At 41.7% G+C, this 21094-nt stretch overlaps 1 protein-coding gene across 4 annotated transcripts in view; it reads right to left on the reverse strand.

Annotated features, from left to right (window-relative positions):
• OSBPL6 (oxysterol binding protein like 6) overlaps positions 1-21094 on the reverse strand; it is a 194463-nt gene that overhangs the window by 48018 nt on the left and 125351 nt on the right. For all 4 annotated transcript variants that reach the window (XM_057744653.1, XM_057744652.1, XM_057744651.1 and 1 more), the window contains exons 3-8: positions 17809-17901; positions 11537-11659; positions 8354-8407; positions 7161-7274; positions 6875-7045; positions 3864-3996 (exon numbers count right to left, since the gene is read on the reverse strand). In XM_057744653.1, the coding sequence (XP_057600636.1) occupies positions 3864-3996; positions 6875-7045; positions 7161-7274; positions 8354-8407; positions 11537-11659; positions 17809-17901 (688 nt within the window). The remainder of the gene's footprint in view (positions 1-3863; positions 3997-6874; positions 7046-7160; positions 7275-8353; positions 8408-11536; positions 11660-17808; positions 17902-21094) is intronic.

Here is a 21094-nt window from a genome sequence, read left to right on the forward strand (position 1 = left end):
GAATTTACATTTTGGTTTAAAGAAAATGTACACAATAAATAATTTGTACATTGAACTATTATATACCCATTTTGGTGATGGCATATACTGGTACATAAGGATGGCATATAAAATACTAATTTAACATTTTGTTTCTATGGGGAAAAATGCTCTCCAAGAGCCAAGAAATTCCCTTACATACTTGAGACCTGGATTGACAGAAGTCCAGACCTATGAACATCTAACCTCTTTAAGTATTGGAACTGTAAATGTGCTATGTTATGGGTTCAAGAAAATGTTACATGATGAAGTTCTGAAATGCAACCAACCTCAATATTGGGACTCTGTGAAATGATCAGAATAGACCAAAAAAAAAAAAAAAAAAAAGTCCTGTGGTTGATCAGGAAAGGGACAGTTACTATGGTTTGAGGTGGTCAGAGCACACATAAGAGACAGCAGAGCTTTCCCTGGGTCTGAAAGATTGATTAAAAAGGAGTCAGCAAAATAGGAAGGTGGAGAAGGGCAGAGAGCGCACTGCAGATTGGGAAGAACAGCCTGTGCAAAGGCATGGAGGCAGGAATATGCAACCACATTCAGGAAACAGCAAATAAGTTTAATTCAGTCTATGGAAGGCAAGGTTGAAAGGGTAGACAGGGCCAGAAAGCTGAAAGCTGGGTGTTAAACGCTGGGCTACGTAGTTTGCACTAAAGCCCAAGAGCTCATGGAGAGCCACCTGAAGAGATTTTTGCAAAGAGTTATTTTAAGAAATAGCCGTCTTGAGGGATGAGTACATGCAGTGAACAAAGAATGGCTTTGGGATTCGTCAAATGTGGGTTGGCTGGAGTCCCAACCTCTCCATCCAGGCAGCTGTGTAATCTTGGGCAGGTTCCTTAACCTCCATGCATTTCACTCCTCGCCTGCAAGGTGGGGGTAGTAGCAATACCTACACCTCACAGCCAGGAGCAATGGAACAATGCCTGCTAAGTGCCGGCGCCGACTGCAAACATGTCCAAGAACAGTAACTTCTCAGGAGCCTCTCAGAGAGATGGAGCCACAGAGCAAGAGACGGAGGGTGCGGGTACCAGTCAGAGGCTGGGCAAAGGGTGAGCCTGAGGCGGGACAGCAGAAATTCCAGAGGAAGGGTCGGTGAGGGGGAGGGGAGAGGGCAGGTTTTCAAAGAAACAGCAGAACTCAGCCTCAGCGGGATGAACAGGGTGGGTGGGTCAGATATGACAGAGGCTTCAGGAGTGGTTATGAGAGCAGCCCTGACAAAAACAGGGAAGTCCAGGAACCGGGACCATTGTCACAGAGGAGACAGAGAATCTGGTTTTAGACAGGCTGAGAAGAGCGCGTGACCGAGTGCCTCAACAGCAAGGGAGGGGGTGGGAATGCAGCACGGGCTGGATACAGAGGTCTGAGATGTAAAGAAGGTTGTCAGCCTTTCTGAGGGAAATATGGTGCAGTGATTAAGAGCGTATGTTCTGGGGTCAGACTGCCTGGGTTTGAACCCCAGCTCCACCATTACTAGCTATGTGAACTTGGTCAAAGGGAGCTAACCTCTCTGTACCTAAGTTTTCTCACCTGTAATGTGGAGTTGAGAGGATTAAATGAGTTGATGTGCGTAAAACACCTACAACAGTGCCTGCTGCACAGGACATGCCCCATACCTACCAGCTGCCACCACCGCCACCACCACCACCCTTATCATCCTCACCACCACCACCACCACTACCACCACCATCATCATCAAAATAGAGATGACAGTTGAAACTAGAAGCACGCCTGTCATCTCCAAAGCACAGAGCATAGTCATTAGGATCAAGTTGGTCTGGGTTAGCGCTTCAGCTCTGTCAAGTACTTGCTGTGTAACATGGACGAGGCACTTGACGTCTCTGAGCTATGTATGGTTTCCTTATCTATAAAAATATGGTTCATAATTCCTGCTGGGTACTATTGTGAAGATTTATTTAAAAAAGCACATAGGTAAAGTACTTAGCTCAGTGCCTGGCCCATATGAGCACTCAATAAACTATAGTTACTATTATTGAAGCTGAAAGCAGAATAGTGAATCTTGATCATCCCTGCAAACCAAGATTGGCCAGAGGAGAATCCCAATGAAGCAGAGGAGGAGCAATTGGAAAAAAAGGAAAACTTCAGGGACCTAAAAGAGGAGGCTCATTAGAGAAGGTCCTGCAGGGCAGGTCAGAGGATGAGGCCTGAGAACACAGCAGAAATCAGATGGCCTCCTGCTGCCAGGAATGCTTTTTCCATAGAGCAAAAAGAGCAAAGTCAAATTATGGGAGAGAAGTTGGAGTCTACGGGCAGGAGTGACTGAAGTGGGAAAGATGGAGGTTGTTCCCAAGAGAGGAGATCACTGCTGCACTAAATCCTGAAGGAGAAGAGAATGGCAGGACGAGGACACAGGTAGAATGGTCAGAATGGGGAGAAGGAGAATCACCCCCGAGACTGGGAAGAGGGCACAGGGATTGGGGCCAGAGTATGTGCAGCACACAGGGACTCAAAGACATCCCCCTACCAGCCAGGGGCTTCTTGGCATTAAGGTCAGTGTCTATTTATTTTGGTCACATAAATGGATTTTGCCCTGGTAGAAAGTGTCAATATTTTCAGCAATGTCAGTGGCCAGGTTAAATGTCACAGGCGTGTGCAAGGCGGCAGAAATTAGAGGAAAGGCTGACGGTCTAGAACCACCGCGGAGACCAGCCTGCAGTGTCTAGGACAGTGAGGTTAGCTTCTTCCCCAAACTGAAGTTCATAAATGCAAAGTAATGTCTATGTGTTTTGTGAATATACTCAAGTAAAACCCTTTTAATGGAATGTTAGCTGGACACACTTTATGAATGTAACATCCCCCTTAAAGTCATATTTTCACATGAAGGTTAAGTTTGGAATGTGGAGAGGGCTAATAAAAATGCTGCAGACTTTGAGTTCACACGTGTAGAGAAAAAAAAAATTAGTTGATTGGAGCATGAACACAGATTACCAAATTTCAATTGTTCTAAGTGAGGACAGAAAATAATCTACCATCTCCTTTCACGATACCTTCATAAAAGAAAAAAAATTTAATATCAAAAAATTTAGGCCCAACATCATCTCAAAATACTTTAAAAATTAAATCAATTTAGACTTATTAAATACTTGTTATATTATTCTTCTTTGTGTTTTGTTTCGTTATTTTCATTTTTGAAGGTCAAACGAAAGCTGTCTCACAGACTGGAAATGGTCTGTGCATCCAGGTTGGACCAACGTGCTCAGGCTCATTACAAGGAAGGAGAACGTGTCTGCAGATTAAGAGGCTGAGAGATGGTACAGGGAAAGAATCATGTATTAGTTCAGAATATTTAATAACTGGTGCATAGAGCCACACCACTACTAGGACACTGTGGCTATAAGATCAATATAATTTTGCTGTTTCTGGTTGGTTGCTGGGACACCTACACTGTTCTGTGGGCCAGATGGAGCAGCAGAGAGGGCACCTGTGGAAGTGACCGAGTGGATGGTCAGGAGCGCGGGTGGAGGGCGCTCCCAAGGCAGCACTCAGCTGGGTGATCGCCCCCAGGGTCCGGGGTGTGGGAGGCTGACGAAGCCAGAGGGAACTAACGCGAAGAGGGGAGAGGGCTGAAGTGGGTGGGAGTCAGGGGAAGGGCAAAACCAGATTCAGCAGTTGTGAGGGTGCAGGAGAACGCACAGGTAAGAAGCCTGAGTCACGGGAAGGAGACGATCTGGGGTATAAAAATTAGAAGCAAAAAAAAAAGCTGGAGGCAATCCAGGGGGCCTGAGGGGTGAAAGGTGAAGCACCCACAATTCGCCCCTTTTGTGTCTGTTTCTCTGGCTCATCCTGAGAGCCCACACTGGGCAAGAACTAACCTTCTGCACACCTGTCCATTTCTTCCGAGTCCTGTAGCCAGGCTGCCACTTTGCTCTGCCCGGTCGTGCAGGTGGCAGGGAGGCTGTTGCTGCATGGTAAAGGGGACTGCCATGGAAAGCTGTTTGGCTGCACCTAGAAGGAACAAAAAAAAAAAAAGTGTATGGTGAGGCAGAAATAGTTCATTTAAGTTACTAAAAAGAACACAAGTATCCTCAAAGTGACATTAAAAAAGAGAGGAAAAAAAAAAGACATGCTCACAATATGGAAGAAGCCTCTTGGCTAAAAGTTGGTATGAGCTCAGTGCGGCCAAAATTTATAAGCAACAGCAACACTCATTAAGCTGCCATCTCCACCAAACAGCAAAGGGGACAACATTCAAGTATGTTATATCTCAGTCTCACAAGGACCTGCCAGCTCAAATTTTCAATAGTTTTGAATTACTCAGTAAGTTACAGCTGATACAGTGTCCTTCTTGCAGGACTCAACTCATGACTAAAGGCCTTTCCTTTCTGAAAGTTCTCTGTACCCTTATGGTCAACTCATGGTCTCATCAGCGTCTTGTGATTCTTAAATACATTACCCACCATGCACTGTGAATGCATATTGAAAACTGTAACATATAAAATGGCAGTCTTGGCAAGTTACTATTATCTGGAGCTGATAGACTTTCCATTAAAGGGATTTCATGTGAAATAAAGTTGTATGAAGTACCTAGATATTAACGTGAGTACAGGGACTTCTCTGGTGGTGCAGTGGTTAAGAATCTGCCTGCCAATGCAGGGGACATGGGTTCGATCCCTGGTCTGGGAAGATCCCACATGCTGTGGAGCAACTAAGCCCGTGCGCCACAATTACTAAGCCTGAGTGTTGCAACTACTGAAGCCTGTGAACCTAGAGCCGGTGCTCTGCAGTGACAGAAGCCACCACAATAAGAAGCCTGCGCTCTGCAATGAAGTGTAGCCCCTGCTCTCTGAAACTAGAGAGAGCCCATGAACAGCAATGAAGACCCAATGCAGCCAGATAGATAAATAAATAAATAGTTTTTAAAAAAATTAAAAAAAAATAAAGTGAGTACAGTAAACACCATGAAAAAAGCGGGAAGTTATTTCCTCCAAAGGTGAAACAACTTAAAAACTCCATATTTGACTTTAATATTCAATTATAACTGATTGTGCCTCTTCTAAATCATTATGAAGTGAAGGACGCACATACTTAGCAAACCCAGACTTATTTACTACCTGTGCAGGGCCAAAAACCAATTAACATCCAGGAGCCTCATAATTTGATGCTTAGAATGCAAGCAAAGTGATAAAAAGCTTTTTTTCACTCTATTGCATTTTGATAAATGTAATGGAAATCTTTCACTGAGTGAGATCTCAGAGATATGTCATTAGTAACTAGAGCAATAGATCTATGAAAACCAGAGTTGAAGAGCTTTCTTATTCCAAAGCAAACAATGGGGAGGATTTGGTTTCAGTTCTCCATTCTTGGATGTCACCCACGTTATTTAATAAATAACCCAAAGGATGAAAATAATACATCTTTTATCAACACTCTATGCCAACGACAAAGGCAGAAGCTGGAAGAACCAAAGGATTAAATATTTATATTTTAAAAATATCCATCTGGGATACATTTCTTGTTTAATTTGGACTAACTCTGGGATTCTTTCTATTCTGTGATGAGAATACAGGAGGCCCAGAGAAACTTGGGGACTATCTTGCACACCTTGTGTTGGGTCATTCAGTAAGTAAACCGACCTACCAGTTCATTTTCTTTCATTTCAGAAGCAGTTAGTACTAGGGTTAACCCAACACACTGTTCCTAGGAGAGAGATACTCCAGAATGAAATAAGGTTTGAGAGCCTTGTGAAATACAATTAATGGGATTTAACAAAAATTACTTAAGTAATTTCCATCGAAATAACAAAAACTAAATACAGCTGTATTTCATTTCATCTGATTTGTTGAGTCTCTTGCAGTTACTCAATGAGGTTTTTCAGTGCTTTGCAAAGGAAACTTGGATATATGTTATTCCATATATCCCTATGAAGGAAAACAGAGAAAAGCAGAATCTTCACTGAAATACACCTGAAATCAACTCCCTGTGGCAGTCAGTTATTCACAGATGTCTCTATTCTCAATTTCAGGTGCCAAGTGAGAAACTGGAAGACCCCTGGGCAGTGCAATGTGGCTATGGTTCAGAAAACTTAATTATTGAAGCAAAGGCAGAAACAGCTGTCTCCCTATCTATTGTCCTAACCTTGGTTTTTAACAGGCAACACCTCTACCTTTTCAGCAACACAGAAAAAGAACTCTTAATATAGCTCAAAGAATAGCTGCAGCCTCCCTTAATCTGGTACCTCATATAATGAAAAAGGCACTGATTTTGGAAACGAAGATGAAGATTCAGATCTTGGCTCAGCTGTTTAATGTCTACATAACTGCTGTAAAAATTCTTTACTGTCTCTGAGCTTCAGGTATATTAAAGACTAGAGGTGAATGAATGTCCAATGCCTAACACAGTGCCTAGGCATTCAAGTGAGCCACTACTTATATTAGTCACATTCTCTAGCCCACCTGCATTAACCTCATGGGGAAATTCACTGGTCTCTCTCATGGTCATGTATATATTACAGCTCAAGGAAAAAAAACAAGTTTCACTTTGAAAACTCTGTGGCCTTCTTATTACCATCCAGGAAGACATCATTTTCTAGGTGCTGATTAACCAAATGTTCACTCTAGTTTCTAATATTCCTATAAAGCTATATAAAATTAAGATGTAATCCATTCATAGAAAGGAAAACTAACTGTTAATTCTCTTGGTGATCCACATTTCTACCTAATCTATACTTGTAATTGACTTTGATGCTAAATGTCACTATTGTTTTTTAAGGGTTAGTTTACAAAGCAAATCTTCTCTTTCTGGTTTGTAAAGTGAGACTTGGTTAACATGTCTGCATAATTTTCCAAGCAATTTCTGGGTTGATTTTTATATAACAAAGTCCTACCTTTCCATCCACAACAGAAACATTAGCAGCTGGTGAGGATTCAGCTGTGGAGGTCGAAGGAAATATGTGAAAACTAGCATCTCGTGGTGATCTCACAATTTCATTCTGCCGATACAATCGATGATGGCGCAGTTTGGAGACCCATGCGTCAAACCAGTCCTGGGATTTCACCTAAAACAATGAACAAGAGGAGTAGGTAGTGGCGAAACCAACCTCCTGTTTACCACTGATATAGGCAGAGATTTCCCCAGATACTACCAGAGAAACTGTTCAAAAGTGACTTTACCTTCAAATGATAGATGTGTTCTTCTGTGTCAAGGTCTATTCTCCGAGCTTTCTTTTTAATTGACATGACAGAGAGTCCGACATCGATGCTTCCGTGGACCTTCCCTTTTTGAATCTGAAATCAAAAGACTGGTAAAAAGGCTGGAAGGATGTGTGATTTGGTGTGTTTTTGCACTGAAGTGAGCTTAATGTAATCTTTAACTTATCTACAGGAGGTGGAATACCACACCTCTTCTACAAAGAGAAAATGGCTAAGGGTCTGAAGTTAAGGTCCTGAATCTTAACTTCAGGACCTTAGCTTAAATCTTAACTTATTGAATTTCAATAAGTAAGACTATTCATCTCTTATTCCTGTTTTTGGCATAACTATAATGTCAATTCATAATTCTAGGTTGCACGGTTTATATCCTAAAAAAGATATCTTTACTGGTTCCTAAAATAACTATGGTCAGTCTTTGACCTACAACCCAGAACATCCCCAAGTAATCAGCTAGAAGACAGCTGCTGGGGCAGAACTGGGCAGCTGGGACCAAGTGTACAGAGCAGCCAGCTCTTCCTTCTGGTTGCCTTCATCTGGTCAAGGACACACAGCTGATTCACTGAAGGAGCTGGAGACAGACTGAAATCTGAGACCTCTGTTATTTCTCCTATACACAATGATAAGGAGAGCATCTTCCAGTTTTGCATGCAAACAATTACTTTTTATATTAAAGAAGAATAATTGGGAATAATTTTAGAGTTTAGGATGCCCAAGGTAAAAGAATGTATGAAATAGAAACGAAGTTCATAAGATAGGTCTTAAAAAGACATCAGTAAGAACAAGTGTTGCTTTAAATCTCAAAAAAAAGCACATAAAGCATAGTTTATTGACAGATGCAGAAAAAAGGCCTATGTGGGTTTTTTCAAACAGAAAGGGTGATTTTTATTAGTTGGTGGCTTTTAGGTTTAAGTTTCTGTTTTTAACAACACACATCACAATAGTTAAATTAAATCTTCATGCACAGTTTGAGATTTTATGCTAGTCTGAGCATAAGCAAAGAACACACCTTCCATGCAACATGGAAGTTTGGTAGGTTGTTATTAAGCCTTACAGGCACAGAAATGCACAAAGCTGGTAACCATAGCACAACACGTGTACAGTGTGGTGGTTACTCACTTCAAGCAGAATTCAAAACCAATCTTGTGTCTACTTACATCAAGTGGTGCCTTTGAATACTTTAGCATTCCATTATCCAGGACAAAAAAACGCTGCAAGAACCAAACAATCCCATTACCGTCAGTATTTTGAATTACATAAAACATTCACAAGTGTGGGTCTAACGTTGCTTGGCATTTAGTAATCAGTATGTTTGATCATTTTCATGTATTTGAATTCAGTGCACCTGGCCACAGTCAGTCACATGAAATGGTAAGGAAATCCGAGCTCAAGTTCCATACTATTTACCTAGCAGGGTTCTTTTACACATAATTCAATGGGGATGAAATCTTTCACCACAGTTTTTCTTTTCTTTCTCTCTCTCTCTCTTTTTTTTTTTTTTTTTGGCCACGCAGTTTGTGGGATCTCAGTTCCCTGACCAGGGATTGAACCTGGGCCACGGCAGAGAAAATGCCGAATCCTAACTACCAGACTACCAGGGAGCTCCCCATCACCACAGTTTTTCTTAATGGGGGTGTTGGGGATCTGGGAGGAATCCCAGGGCCTGCAACTAAGACTTTCTGAATGAACCACATTGGGGTGGGTTTATTTGTTTGTTTTTTAATATTTATTTATTTGGTTGCACCGGGTCTTAGATGTGGCAGATGGGCACCTTAGTTGCGGCATGCATGTGGGATCTAGTTCCCTGACCAGGGATTGAACCCAGGCCGCCTATATTGGGAGCACAGAGTCTTATCCACCATGCCACTAGGGAAGTCCCCACATTGGGGTGTTTTTGAAAGTGAGAAATGAGGATAACCTGAGTTAGGTCACAGTGATTCTATAAGGAACTTGTCTACAGGGAACTCTCCATCACGAAGATAAACTCCTGAATTTCCCTGGCTACCATGGATAATTCTGAAAATTCCCATGTCTGTTAACAGAAGCCAGTGGACTGGAGCTATGAATAACGAATTATCTGGAAAGTTTAAAAAGTAGCCCTATCAACATGCTTGCACTCCACTTAGCAAAATACTTGCATTTCACTATTAGCAAAGGAGACTAAAAATTATTTGTGAACTACATTAAGGGGGAAAGTATACATACACACATACACACACACACACACACACACACACACACACACACACACACACACACACACACACACACACACACACACACACACACACTGGGGTGGTTTTGTCTCTTCCAAGATCCTCCTGGTCCAGTCCAAATGAATCTAGCCATTTGTGCTCCACAGACTCTGTTGATTTCCTTTCCATGGACAATTGAGAGGAGAACAAACAGCTCCCAGGACCCAATCAAACAATGGGTTCAGAGCCCTCCTCTAGTCTCTCCAGATGCAGGGAGTCTTTCTGTGGCTGGTAAATTACCCTGTTGGAAAGTTTTTATGTGACTCAGGAACTCTTAGCTGCTGAGGTGACAGGCAGTCAGGCCTGGGGACTGGGAACACCCTACAGAGAACTCACAGAAGGCCACTGTAACCCCTCTGCTATCGGTTCTGGGGGGACAAGTAAGCACTGGAAGAAAGAATCTCTACAGCTGAAAAACACTTGATTGCCTCTGACATGGGCAATCAAATGGGCTGATGCTTGAATAAATACGTGATGGTATTAGAGGCCAGGAGAAAAGGCAATGCAAGGGAGAACCTGCTGCTGCTTGTGTTGCAAACGTTCCAAGGGAAGGTCCAGAAAGAGCTGCTGTTGAACCACAGCCAGTGTTGCTGAAACATGGGCTGGGAGTGCTAAATTAAACTTAGCAATTCATATAAAATGTGTTTCTTTGATATCCTTCGAATTTTCCATTTCTATCTATCGAAGAATTCTAGCAGGGATAACCTATAGGATGGTCACAGGGAAAGAGATGAGAAGGGCACTGATGTGAAGAACTGCAAAGTGGTAAGGTCAGAATGAAAGGCAAAGGTGATTCCAGGAAGGAGTATGGCCAGTCGGCCAAAACCCGAGAAAGAACAAGGGCGGAGAGAGATTCCTGGTGCTGGTATAATATCATGGACTCAGGGGAGACTGCCAAGGTTTCTGACAAGTGAGAGGGAAGAAGACTCTTTGCCCTGTTTTTATTCCACCCTCAGAGATAGGGGGTTGGGGCAACATTTCCCATCTGTTAATTTTTGTCTTTAAATTGCAAACAATGTATTTCCTCAAGAACATTACAATCCATAACCTCCCCTTCTGGGCCAATGGGCAGCCACCACCCCGCCATTTGCACCCACAAATCCATCTGCCTTGAGATGAAATCCATCAACAGATGTGGCGTGGCGAGTAATGAACATTTTCTTCCAGTGATTTCAGACAAGATACTGGCGGTCTATCAAAAGGCTTATATTGAAAATGGAGGACAACTGTCTTCCCCTAAATGTCCAGAATTCTTGCTACTCAGGTAACTGTAACAATATAGTGCAAACTATTTTCCCCATAATTAAAACTGGAAGATGGAAAAAGGATGTGGAGTTGGGGAGAGAGGAATAAACCATATATGTTAAAAAGCAGTAAAAAAAAAAAAACTTCCAAGATCACTGATTTTCCATTTTTAGTTTGCACTGGTAACAATAATTCTAGGAATTTATCCCAAGGACATAAATGGAAATTCATGTATAAGAATGTTCATCACATCGTACAGTAAAAAATTAGATATATGCTACATATTCAGCAATAGGGAATTGGTTCAACAATGGCAGGATATATATTGTATAGTATATGGCATAAATCCATCCAATGGAGTACATGCATGCACTTAAAAACATCTCATATTTAGAAAAATATTTAATAAGAACATATTTATACTAATTTAAGTTAAAAAAAAAGCAGATTACATAAAAATATGTCCAAACTGGATTTTTAAAAGGTATTTTATTTTATTTTTTTGGCCACTCCGTGCAGCATGTGGGATCTTAGTTCCCCAACCAGGGATGGAACCCGTGGCCCCTGCAGTGGAAGTGTAGAGTCTTAACCACTTGACTTCCTGGAAAGTGCCAAAACTGGACTTTAGATATCACGTAAAATATTTTTTCCCTACATACAGACATTACAGATCTCTGACTTAAAAAGTTATGATAGGTTGCAGCCTGTACAGTTAAAATAAGGGCTTGAAGATTAGCTTTATACATACAACCAACCATACTCTTGGTTTCCCACCTAACGACACCAAATACGAGCCTTTCTATGAAGATGATCTGAAGATGAATGTCATGAAAACGTCACCTTGTGCCAGCCTTTTAAAGGCCATTTTCTCTTCTTTAGCATAAAGCCTTCATGTTTGTCTGGTCTCTGGACATTGGTTTGGCCTATTTTCAGCCCTTCTATAATTTCCCAGCTGTCAGCTTCCTGAGAGAAAAGAAGAAAAACAAATCACATGTTTCTCAGTGTTTGATGACACACTTAAAGCAGATTCTTATGTAGAAGTTGCTTTTGAAGCAACACTCAACCCACCAAAGTATGAACAACATTTTGGAGCAAATTCTAACATCAGACACTGCTCTGCACTTATAACTGAAGTGAGAACAAGTTTCTGGGTACACCTGGAGGTATGCAGATCCACTGGAGAGGAGTTGGATGGAGTTGGAGTCTGGAGTAGAACGGACTTTTGATTGCCTGCATTTACAAGGTTTAAAATGCATTTTTTCCAGATAGTTCATCTCTGGGCACAGAGGCTTATTTTAAAACTGTAAAGTTTTAAAATAAGACCGTTTTGATGAAACATGTTCAATCAGTGCGTGGGCCTGGCTGTCGGCAGAAATGAAAAGGCTGCAGCAGCCTAAGTGCTTTGTAACCTCTTACACTGAAGAGCAGTGCTGTGGGCATCTGTTTCCTCTCGGTGTGGCTGTGTGCATTTCAGAGTGAGCATAAAATGCCTGCTTGCCAAACACCCACCAAGAAGTCCATGCTTTCAAAGACACACATCGTGAGATACACACACCATTGGAAGCCCATGGAAAGAGCAACTGACTGCACGGCCAGAAATCTGGGATTCCAGAGTCCACACTATCACCTTCCTCTGTTAAAAACAGACTAAATCATGGTTCCTCTTCCATATGTTTTGTTCGTCTATGGTGCTAAAAAAAGTTTTTAAAATGAATTGTCAACATTTAAAAATCAGAGGATTTCAGGCTTTAAAAATCCAAATTTCCAGTGTTTGTGAAAGACTAAGATCTGGCAACGCTGCTGGTCCCGCCCTGAGGGACAGCTGCCCATCTTCAGTTCACCACAATCCCCCTTGGGGCTGCTTCTATGTTAGATACCAACTCCTTAGCAGCATACTGGGTTTTCAAATCCCTGGACCAGGTGAATTCTAAGCACTCACGCAGCTCTAAAGTAACCGTTGACCTGGCAAACACTCATGTTCTAGATCTCAGGCGTGGGGCACAATTAAGCAGAAGTAGAGGCAGGAACAACGAGGTCACATCCCATGCACGACGGCTGCAATCCTGCGCATGGCGCAGGGAAGCAAAATCTCTCAGCATAACCTGCTCAGCTGCCTCAGCTCTGAAAAGCTGGATGAAGCTCCAAGGATCAGGGGGCCCTCTACAGAACGCACCAACCCAGACTGACTCAGAAAGCTGCCTCCTGACACGATATGGTCTATCAGAGATCATCTTGAGACCACTGCACAAAGGCTTCAAAGGGAGTGGCAGTCGGTTCCACTTCAGGTGGACGTGCGGGCCCAGTGTCTGGGTTGTGGCTGCCCAGAACCTGCTGCAGGGCTGTGAGGCTCTGACAGGACCCAGGGGTGAAGGGGCCATGATCAGTTACTGATGTCAGCCATGGGGACAGGCAGGGAGAGGGCTGCGTATCTACCACCCATGCCTCTTTCCCCCGTCTTCTCCTTTCATCTCAGAAGCTGCTTGCCCTACAGCCGAGTCAAATCTAAGCCCAAATACCTGTAAATGGAGTGGGATTTTCACAGAAAATTGTTTTCAGGAGACGTTTCCAGCTGAACATTGCTTCATGCAGGCATCATTAAGCCTAGGAGATACTTCTGGCTTCTGAAGAGCCCTCGAAAGCCAGCATCACGCTTCTACCCTACCTAAGCCCAACCCTACAACCAGCACCAACCCTGAGAACTAATCTGAGAACAGTATCCCTTCTCCACGTTCTTGGTCATCTCTGAGGGGTGCCTGGTGAATGAACTACATCCCTCACAGAAATACACCTACCAGTGCTCATCTGGCAACATTAAGAACCCTTAATGTTGCCAAAGGAGCTGTAAATTGCCCCTTACATAAGAAAACAACCCCCAAAGTGATTTCCTACTTGAATACTGTCAGAAACTGTGATTGATCTGGTTAGAACTGTTAATTAGATACAGTAATTCAAAAAAATGTTTCTCTATGGAATGTGTATCTTGCTAAATAAATCTACTTCTTACTTAAAAAAAATATTTCTGATGAGAGTTTCAGGCTCTATACCATGTTTTTGGACAATAAAAGGCATTCTCATCAGGAGTAAAAGCAGAATGCTTTGGTATTTTCATTTTTTAATACTGAATTGCAATTCAATCCAGGTGAGCAATGCTTATAAATAACGTTAGAATACTAGAAGAAAATAATAGGTTCTTATGCAATGTCCAGGATCTTTGGCTTTTTAGTCTCATCACCAAAGTGGATAAAAATGATGGATTTTTATTCCATAAAAGTGATGGATTTCTACAGATTTCTTTTAGAAAGCCTTGGTATAGTCAAGAAATTAAAAGGATAACTCTCCACATATGTGCACATATACTCATCAGTGCTCTCTCTCTTCTTAGATAACAGCTGTGTTTAATGATATTTCTATTTTTAGTAGCCCCATTCATGGATAGCATCTCCAGAGGAACAACATTTTTATTTTTGGCTAGATCTTATCTTATCTGAAGGCTACTGCTCATCTTTGATTTATTCTCTCTCTCTCTCTGTGTACATATATGATGAATACTCTGGATTACTTAAGAAAATGGAAACATTACTAATAAGTACGAACGCTCTTTGAATTTTTTTCTAATTAAACTCAGAATGTAGTAATATCTTGTCCCTGCAGAGCTATGACTACTGATCTCTATCACAGCAGTTTTTTACTTCTTTGGGAATTTAAGGGGAGGGAAAATTTACAGGGGGAAAACGGGGGGAGGGGAGATAAATAATATAGAAAAAGCAAAAAGTTAAAATCTATTTTTTAAACATAAATGCAGCAGATCTGAACAAACGATTCCACTCGCTCTGATGCAGCACTACTAAACCCAGCAAAAGAAACTGGGAAGAATCCTAATATAGTTCTTACAGTTAAATAAGCTATCGAACAGACAAAAAGGCAAAGGATAAAACCAGAGCAAACAACTCTCTCTATTTCAACTATAAATACTGATGATAATGTTACAAATAAGAAATGTATGCATCCCATCGCAGGACTTAGTACAATCCGTCTCTATACTTAGTAGACCCGGTCTGTCTTGAGAAAGCTAAAATTACTTTCTGAAAATTGAATAATTTTTTTCATAATTTCAATTGATATTAATTTTCTGCTTAAAAGTCACCAACTTTCATAGGTTTACTTATAATAGAAACAGGGTCAAAAGCCCTAATGTGATCACGTCAGTACTTGAATTAGATATACAAACACTTTTGCCATCACAGAAGCTTTAAAAATACCTTTGATCTAATAACAATACCTAAAAACAGAGAGTAACCTTATAGCAGCCCTAGTCTGTTCATTTGAAAAAAACAGAGACATTTCCTTTCTCAAGGGTATATTCTATGTGCGTGTGTGAGTGGGTGGGGGATATGTGAAATGCTTTAGGAGGTGAAAGCACCAAACAAAGAATCAGAACAATCCTAACACAGGACTGTGTGTACTTCAAACCTGGTTCTCCCACCACCAACCAGTGCCCAGGAGGTCCATCTTCTCTCAAAGAGGCTGAGAGATGGTGAGATGCTATGGTATCTGGATTGGATGGGACTCTCTGATTTCATGGGGTCCCAAGAGATGTGTTATCTATTAATGCAAAAACACAACAAGAGTATCAGTCAAACAGCAAAGTCCAAGCGGGCAGCTGCGTGGAGGAGTAATGGGAAGTGGATGCTGTTGGTGCCCTACCCAGATCCCTGTACGAGGCCAGTGGACCCATGTCCCAGTTGCTGTGAGCACTGTGAACTAAGGCTAACAGCTCCCTTCTTCTACCGGGAACTGCTGTTTGGCCAAGCTGGGGCCTCCACACCTGGGAAATTATGCGGTAGCATGACCCTCCCCCATGGCTCTCAAGGGTGTGAAGGACACAAGAGTACAAATGGCCGAGGGAATGAAAGATCTTTCTTGTCTCAGGATGAGATCAACTCTGTGATGCAATTAATGTGGAGCTCTGGAGAGCACCCCGTGGGATCAGGCTGAGGGTGGACTCCAGCTGGAATCCCCTCTTGCTCAGCACGGACATGTGTCCTAACCTCTTGGCTCCCCCGCTTCCTCCTGAGGGCTCTCCCTCAATACATCACAGGCTCCCTAAGCCCAGCCTCAGGTTGTCCTAGGGAACCTGACATAGAGGAAGAATGTGAAATAAAGTAATGAGCACGGTACCTACAGAGACGGGCTATACAAGACCACCTGGGGCTGAGGGTGGATTGGGTAGGGAGACAGAGCAGCACTGGAAAAAGGGTTCCTGCGGGGCTAACTTAAAAGAGGTTGGTGTGTTCGCTAAATGGAGGAAGGGGAGGGGAGCAGGACAGTATTCCATGCAGGCCTGGCGGGAGGGGCAGACGCCCAACAGTGGAAGAGAGAAAGGGCGTGGCCAGTAGAGGGACCTGCATGCCGGCGGCTGCAGCTGGAGTAAGAAGTGAGATGCCGAAGAGGCTGGAGATGCCGCTGGTGGCCAGGAGGGGCCAGAGCAAGGCTGGTGTGTGTGCCACTCCCTGCTTATTGTTTTAACGCCGGCACCTCTCCTTTCCATTTCTGTCTCATTCTCCCAGTCTTTCTTTCTCTGTGTCTCTCTCACTACCATGGTCTCTGTTTCCACTGCTCTAAATGTTACACACTTCCACACCTCCCAGCTATCTGACTCTGGACAACATACTTCTACTCCAAGTCTCAGCTGCCTTATCACCAAAATGAGAATAATATCAGTACTCACTTCATCGAGTTGGGGACTGAGTGAGATGATATATGTACTAATCCAGTGTCTGGCTCAAAGTGGGTGCCCGGTCAATGTTAGCTGCCTTCTCCATCACCCCAAATCAATATTTATTCTCTCTGTCCTTTAGCTGTGTATAAGAGAGAACTCAGGTTTCAAAGAGATTACTAGTTGTATTCACTAAGTAGACATTCTCTGTTTGCCATTCAAATAGAAATAAGACTTTTCATTTCTAAGTTATTTTTTATAGTTTAATAACTCCCCCCTTTTTAGTTTAGTAGTCTACTCCTGTCTGACAGAATAAACTTCACAGCTTGTGATGCCTTCAAAGTATAAAGAGGTACAAACACTATATTCTACTATATAATAGTGTAGTAGGGTGTTCTTTTTAATATAGGAGAAGCAACGTGGATGGATCACTTATACATACTTAGAAGTTAACCTTCTGGGGAAATAAAAGTTCTGTCTTTATATTTGTATTCAAAATCCCCACGCATTCTATTTTCTGAGTTTCTCAATAGAGGGGCCAACCCATCAAAAATCTCAGGGAATCGAGCAAGGGGTTGGGAGGAGTAGGATGGCATCTCCTTGACTTTTCTTTGCGATTTTTGCATTTTAGACATAAATGAATTTAGACATTCTCCTAGTCCGAGGAAGAGAAAGCTGAAGGGGAGGGAACACCGGCTTCCATCAAACATAAAACGGTCTTCATCGGTAGTCTGCAGTGTTGCCCTCAGAGCTCACTGCTAGGAAAGCCAGGTGTACTCTGAATGTACCACAGCCCCTCTGGGTAGGGACTGTTTTACCCTGCAGGTGGGGTAGAGCTTAAACAAGTCTAAGTTTGAATCTCTGCTCTGCTACTTTGCAGCTTCTTTGACTTTGGGCAAGCTGCTGACTCAGTTTCCATATTTGTAAAATATAATAAATACCTACACTGCATGGAACTGCTCGAATGGATTACAGCAAATGGGATCTAAGCACTTAGTGTAGCACCTGGTGCACAGCCCACGGGCAACAACTGTATCTGCTGTTGTTGTTGTTACTGCTGGACCCAGTGATTTTTTTCGATTACCTTGATATAGAAATACTAGCCCAACTTACCCAAAGGGAAGGACAATAGTTTCTCTGGCCCTTTTCCCTTAAAATAAAGAGAATTCTGGACGTTTGTATGTAACCCTGCAAATCCCAGCAAATACACTTTCATCTCTTCCCTCCGTACACAGGGCAAAGAAACCCTACATACTGGCAATGAAAAGAAGTGAAAGAGCAGCTGTACAATGGGTGTCACAGTGACCTTAGGGGCGTCAGGTGTAAGAATTATAGTTCAATTGGCCCCAGGCCAGGCATCCTGCCATCTGAGAGAGCAACACGTTCTGTCACTGACCTTGGAGAGAGGGACCGGCTCCGGTTCCAGCAGCTGCCGACTTACAGAGGGTTCCGTGCTAGAGGAAGAAGTCCTCTCCAGTATGTGGATACTCTGAAAACACATGGAAATACAGCCAAGGGTTAGGGAATCTATTTCTCCTGTGGACGGACATGGGGGTGAGATCACACAGATCACAGTAAGAACAGTGAGCTATGTTAAAAATAGCACGTTCCTGATGGGACCAAAGGCAGCAACAACTGTAAGAAAAACGTCAGGACAGGATTTTGTTTTCTCCCCTTATGGATTTGCTGGTGGATTTCTGCTGCAATGCTGGTTTCAGTCTTAGAGAAAGAGTTAGAGAGCACATTAAAACAAAAAACAAAAAAAACCGGAATGTCTCACCTACTACTTAGACAATCAGCCTTACATAGCAATATCTGCTGCATCTCCCCAGGAGCAGGAGACAAAGAGAAAGGTCTACAAAAAAAGCCCAGAGCCTTAATACCACTTAGTCTCTAGACTTTCTTATAATCCTTATAACTATATATTATAATTATAATTATATGACAATTCTTAAATGCACAGGAAAGAAAACAATTCATCAAATATAATAAGCGGTAGATATCTCTTACAAAGATTATAAAGAGCATTCACAGATGAGTGAGATGACATTCCAACAGGAAAAGACGCAAAGTACATGAACAGCCAACTTGTGCAGAACATTTGAAAAGATGTTCAACTTCAACCACAGAGGTTTTCAAAGAAGTGAAAACCAAAATAATAATGATTTTTTAAAAACCTATTACATTCAAGAACAGATCATCATTGGGGGAAGGGAGTACAAATTGGGTACAGTCTTTCTAAAGAGGAATTTTGCAATTTTATTAAAAAGTCTTTGGGAAAAACAGTAACCTACCTCACTGACCCAGCAATCCCACAGTTTAGTCTTTACCCTAAAGAAATAATCAGATTGGTATGGAAAGATATAGGAACAGTTATGCTTACTAAAGCATTATTTTATTATAGTAAAAAAAATCTAATACATATGAGAATAGTACAGACTTATAAGGAAATACCACGCAATGAACCAAAGTGACAACATGAATTTGTATTTATTGATATGGAAAAAATGGCCATAATGTTCTGTCAACTAAAAAATCAGACTATATGTGGTGGTGCAGTGGTTAAGAATCTGCCTGCCACTGCAGGGGACACGGGTTTGAGCCCTGGTCTGGGAAGATCCCACATGCCGCGGACCAACTAAGCCCGTGAGCGACAGCTACTAAGCCTGCCCTCTAGAGCCCGCAAGCCACAATGACTGAGCCCATGTGCTGCAGCTACTGAAGTCTGCGGGCCTAGAGCCCGTGCTCTGCAACAAGAGAAGCCACCGCAATGAGAAGCCCACGCACCACAATGAAGAGTAGCCCCCACTCACTGCAACTACAGAACATCCACATGCAGCAATGAAGACCCAATGCAGCCAATAAAATAAATAAATAAATAAAATTATTTAAAAAAATATATATACATATATATATTCCAGAATGTTAACAGTACCTGTTAGAGGTAGTAGGATTATAGATGATTTTTAATTTTTTCTTAATTTTTTTTCTAATTTTTTAGTGCAAAAAATATATATTACTTTATATTTGGAAAAAATTAAGCACTTTATATGAAGGGATAAATCTGAAAGACATTAAAGAAATAATCTAATGGAGTTAATATTTAGTTACAGGGTGAAAATATAACATTTTCACTCTGGTTATAACATTTCATTGTTTCAATAGACAAAGTTGGATTTTATTTACTTATTAAGGTCTCTATTTTTAATATCTCATTGGAAAACTATCAGATTAATGTTTGCTTTTCCATAAAGAAAATTACACTTTGACCTGAGCCAAATTATTCCAATTTCTTTAGCTTTTCAAGCTTTTGGTTATTTCTATTACCTTGAAAACAAGAAGTCTGATCGTAAAATTTTGAAATCCTACCTGAATGCTTAAGTCACTTATTAGAAACAGAATAACTGAAATGAAAGACTTAGGAACTACTCCTACTTCTCCAATCTGTGAGGAAGCAGATGAAATAAAACAGATATTTGGGGGCCAAATACAAAGTTGGGCAGGGATGAGCAAGAATTGCTAATCTGACAGCCAAAGTGTCTAAGGACAATTTAAGCATTAAATGGGACTCTGCTCTTTCCATTCCTGGGTTCACTTGAATTAACAGGGAAAAATGATACTGGGACTGAGTACCCACATCTGTGCCAGCGCCTTGTGTGGCGGAGTCAGAGGCAAAGGCACACTATGGAGAGAAAAGCAGGCTGTGTGTGTTCAGCTCTTTAACAGACAATGGGAACAAACGACCTGGGACTTGCATGATTTACATGTTCATGTTCATCTTCTGGATGGGATCCTATTTAAAACACATCAGCTAAATATTTAAATTTATTCTGAGACCATATAATTAGAAACTAAAATGAGAATTGTTGTCGAAGCAAAAATTGTATTACCTTCAAGGACGTGATCATCTCCCCTCACACCCTTTCATTTTTTGGTGTGTATTTAAAAGTGACAAAAGTAATATAGGCTCATGATACAAGATTCAAATACAACATAGAAATATATAAAAGAAGTCCAAATTCTCACCCCACTGTTACTCACCCTCCCTACCTCTCTAACTTCTGCAGCAGTGGTCCTCAAAAGGTTGTCCATGAACCCTGGGGGTCCCCAAGGCCCTTTTCAGGGCATGTGCAAGGTGAAAACTGTTTTTATAACAATACCAAGATGTTATTTGCCTTTTTTATTCTCATTCTGTCACTGAGGTATAGTGGAGTTTTTCAGAGGATACATAACATAAAGACCTTTCCCCATCCTCATCCTTGCAGGCTGCTGGGCAATAAGGCACACACACACGTTGCCTCCAACCCCCCCCCCCCCCCCGTCTCCCCCACAAATAAACATGGTAAGCATTGCAAAACTTGGAAAGAAACTTGACCTTAGCAACTGTGTAGGCAAGAAGTAAAGGATTAACTCAGGAACTTAGCCAGGTGAAAGAAACTAAATCGCCTAATTTCCAAATCAAGCCATAGATACAGAAATCAATTTAGCATATTTAAAGTGTGATAAAAATGAGTTTTGTCTCTACAGAGACCTAAGGATACTTAAAATGTTGCTGGGATTTTGTGGGTCAGAAGGGTTAGTGACCAAACAAACCAGGACAGAATCTGTAAAATACCTACTGCAGTACCTGTCACAAAGAACACAATATTAGGTTTTTCTCCACCCGATTTTACAAAAGTTTA

The sequence above is a fragment of the Hippopotamus amphibius genome, chromosome 8 (genome assembly GCF_030028045.1).
Source record: "Hippopotamus amphibius kiboko isolate mHipAmp2 chromosome 8, mHipAmp2.hap2, whole genome shotgun sequence".
Lineage (NCBI taxonomy): Eukaryota > Metazoa > Chordata > Mammalia > Artiodactyla > Hippopotamidae > Hippopotamus > Hippopotamus amphibius.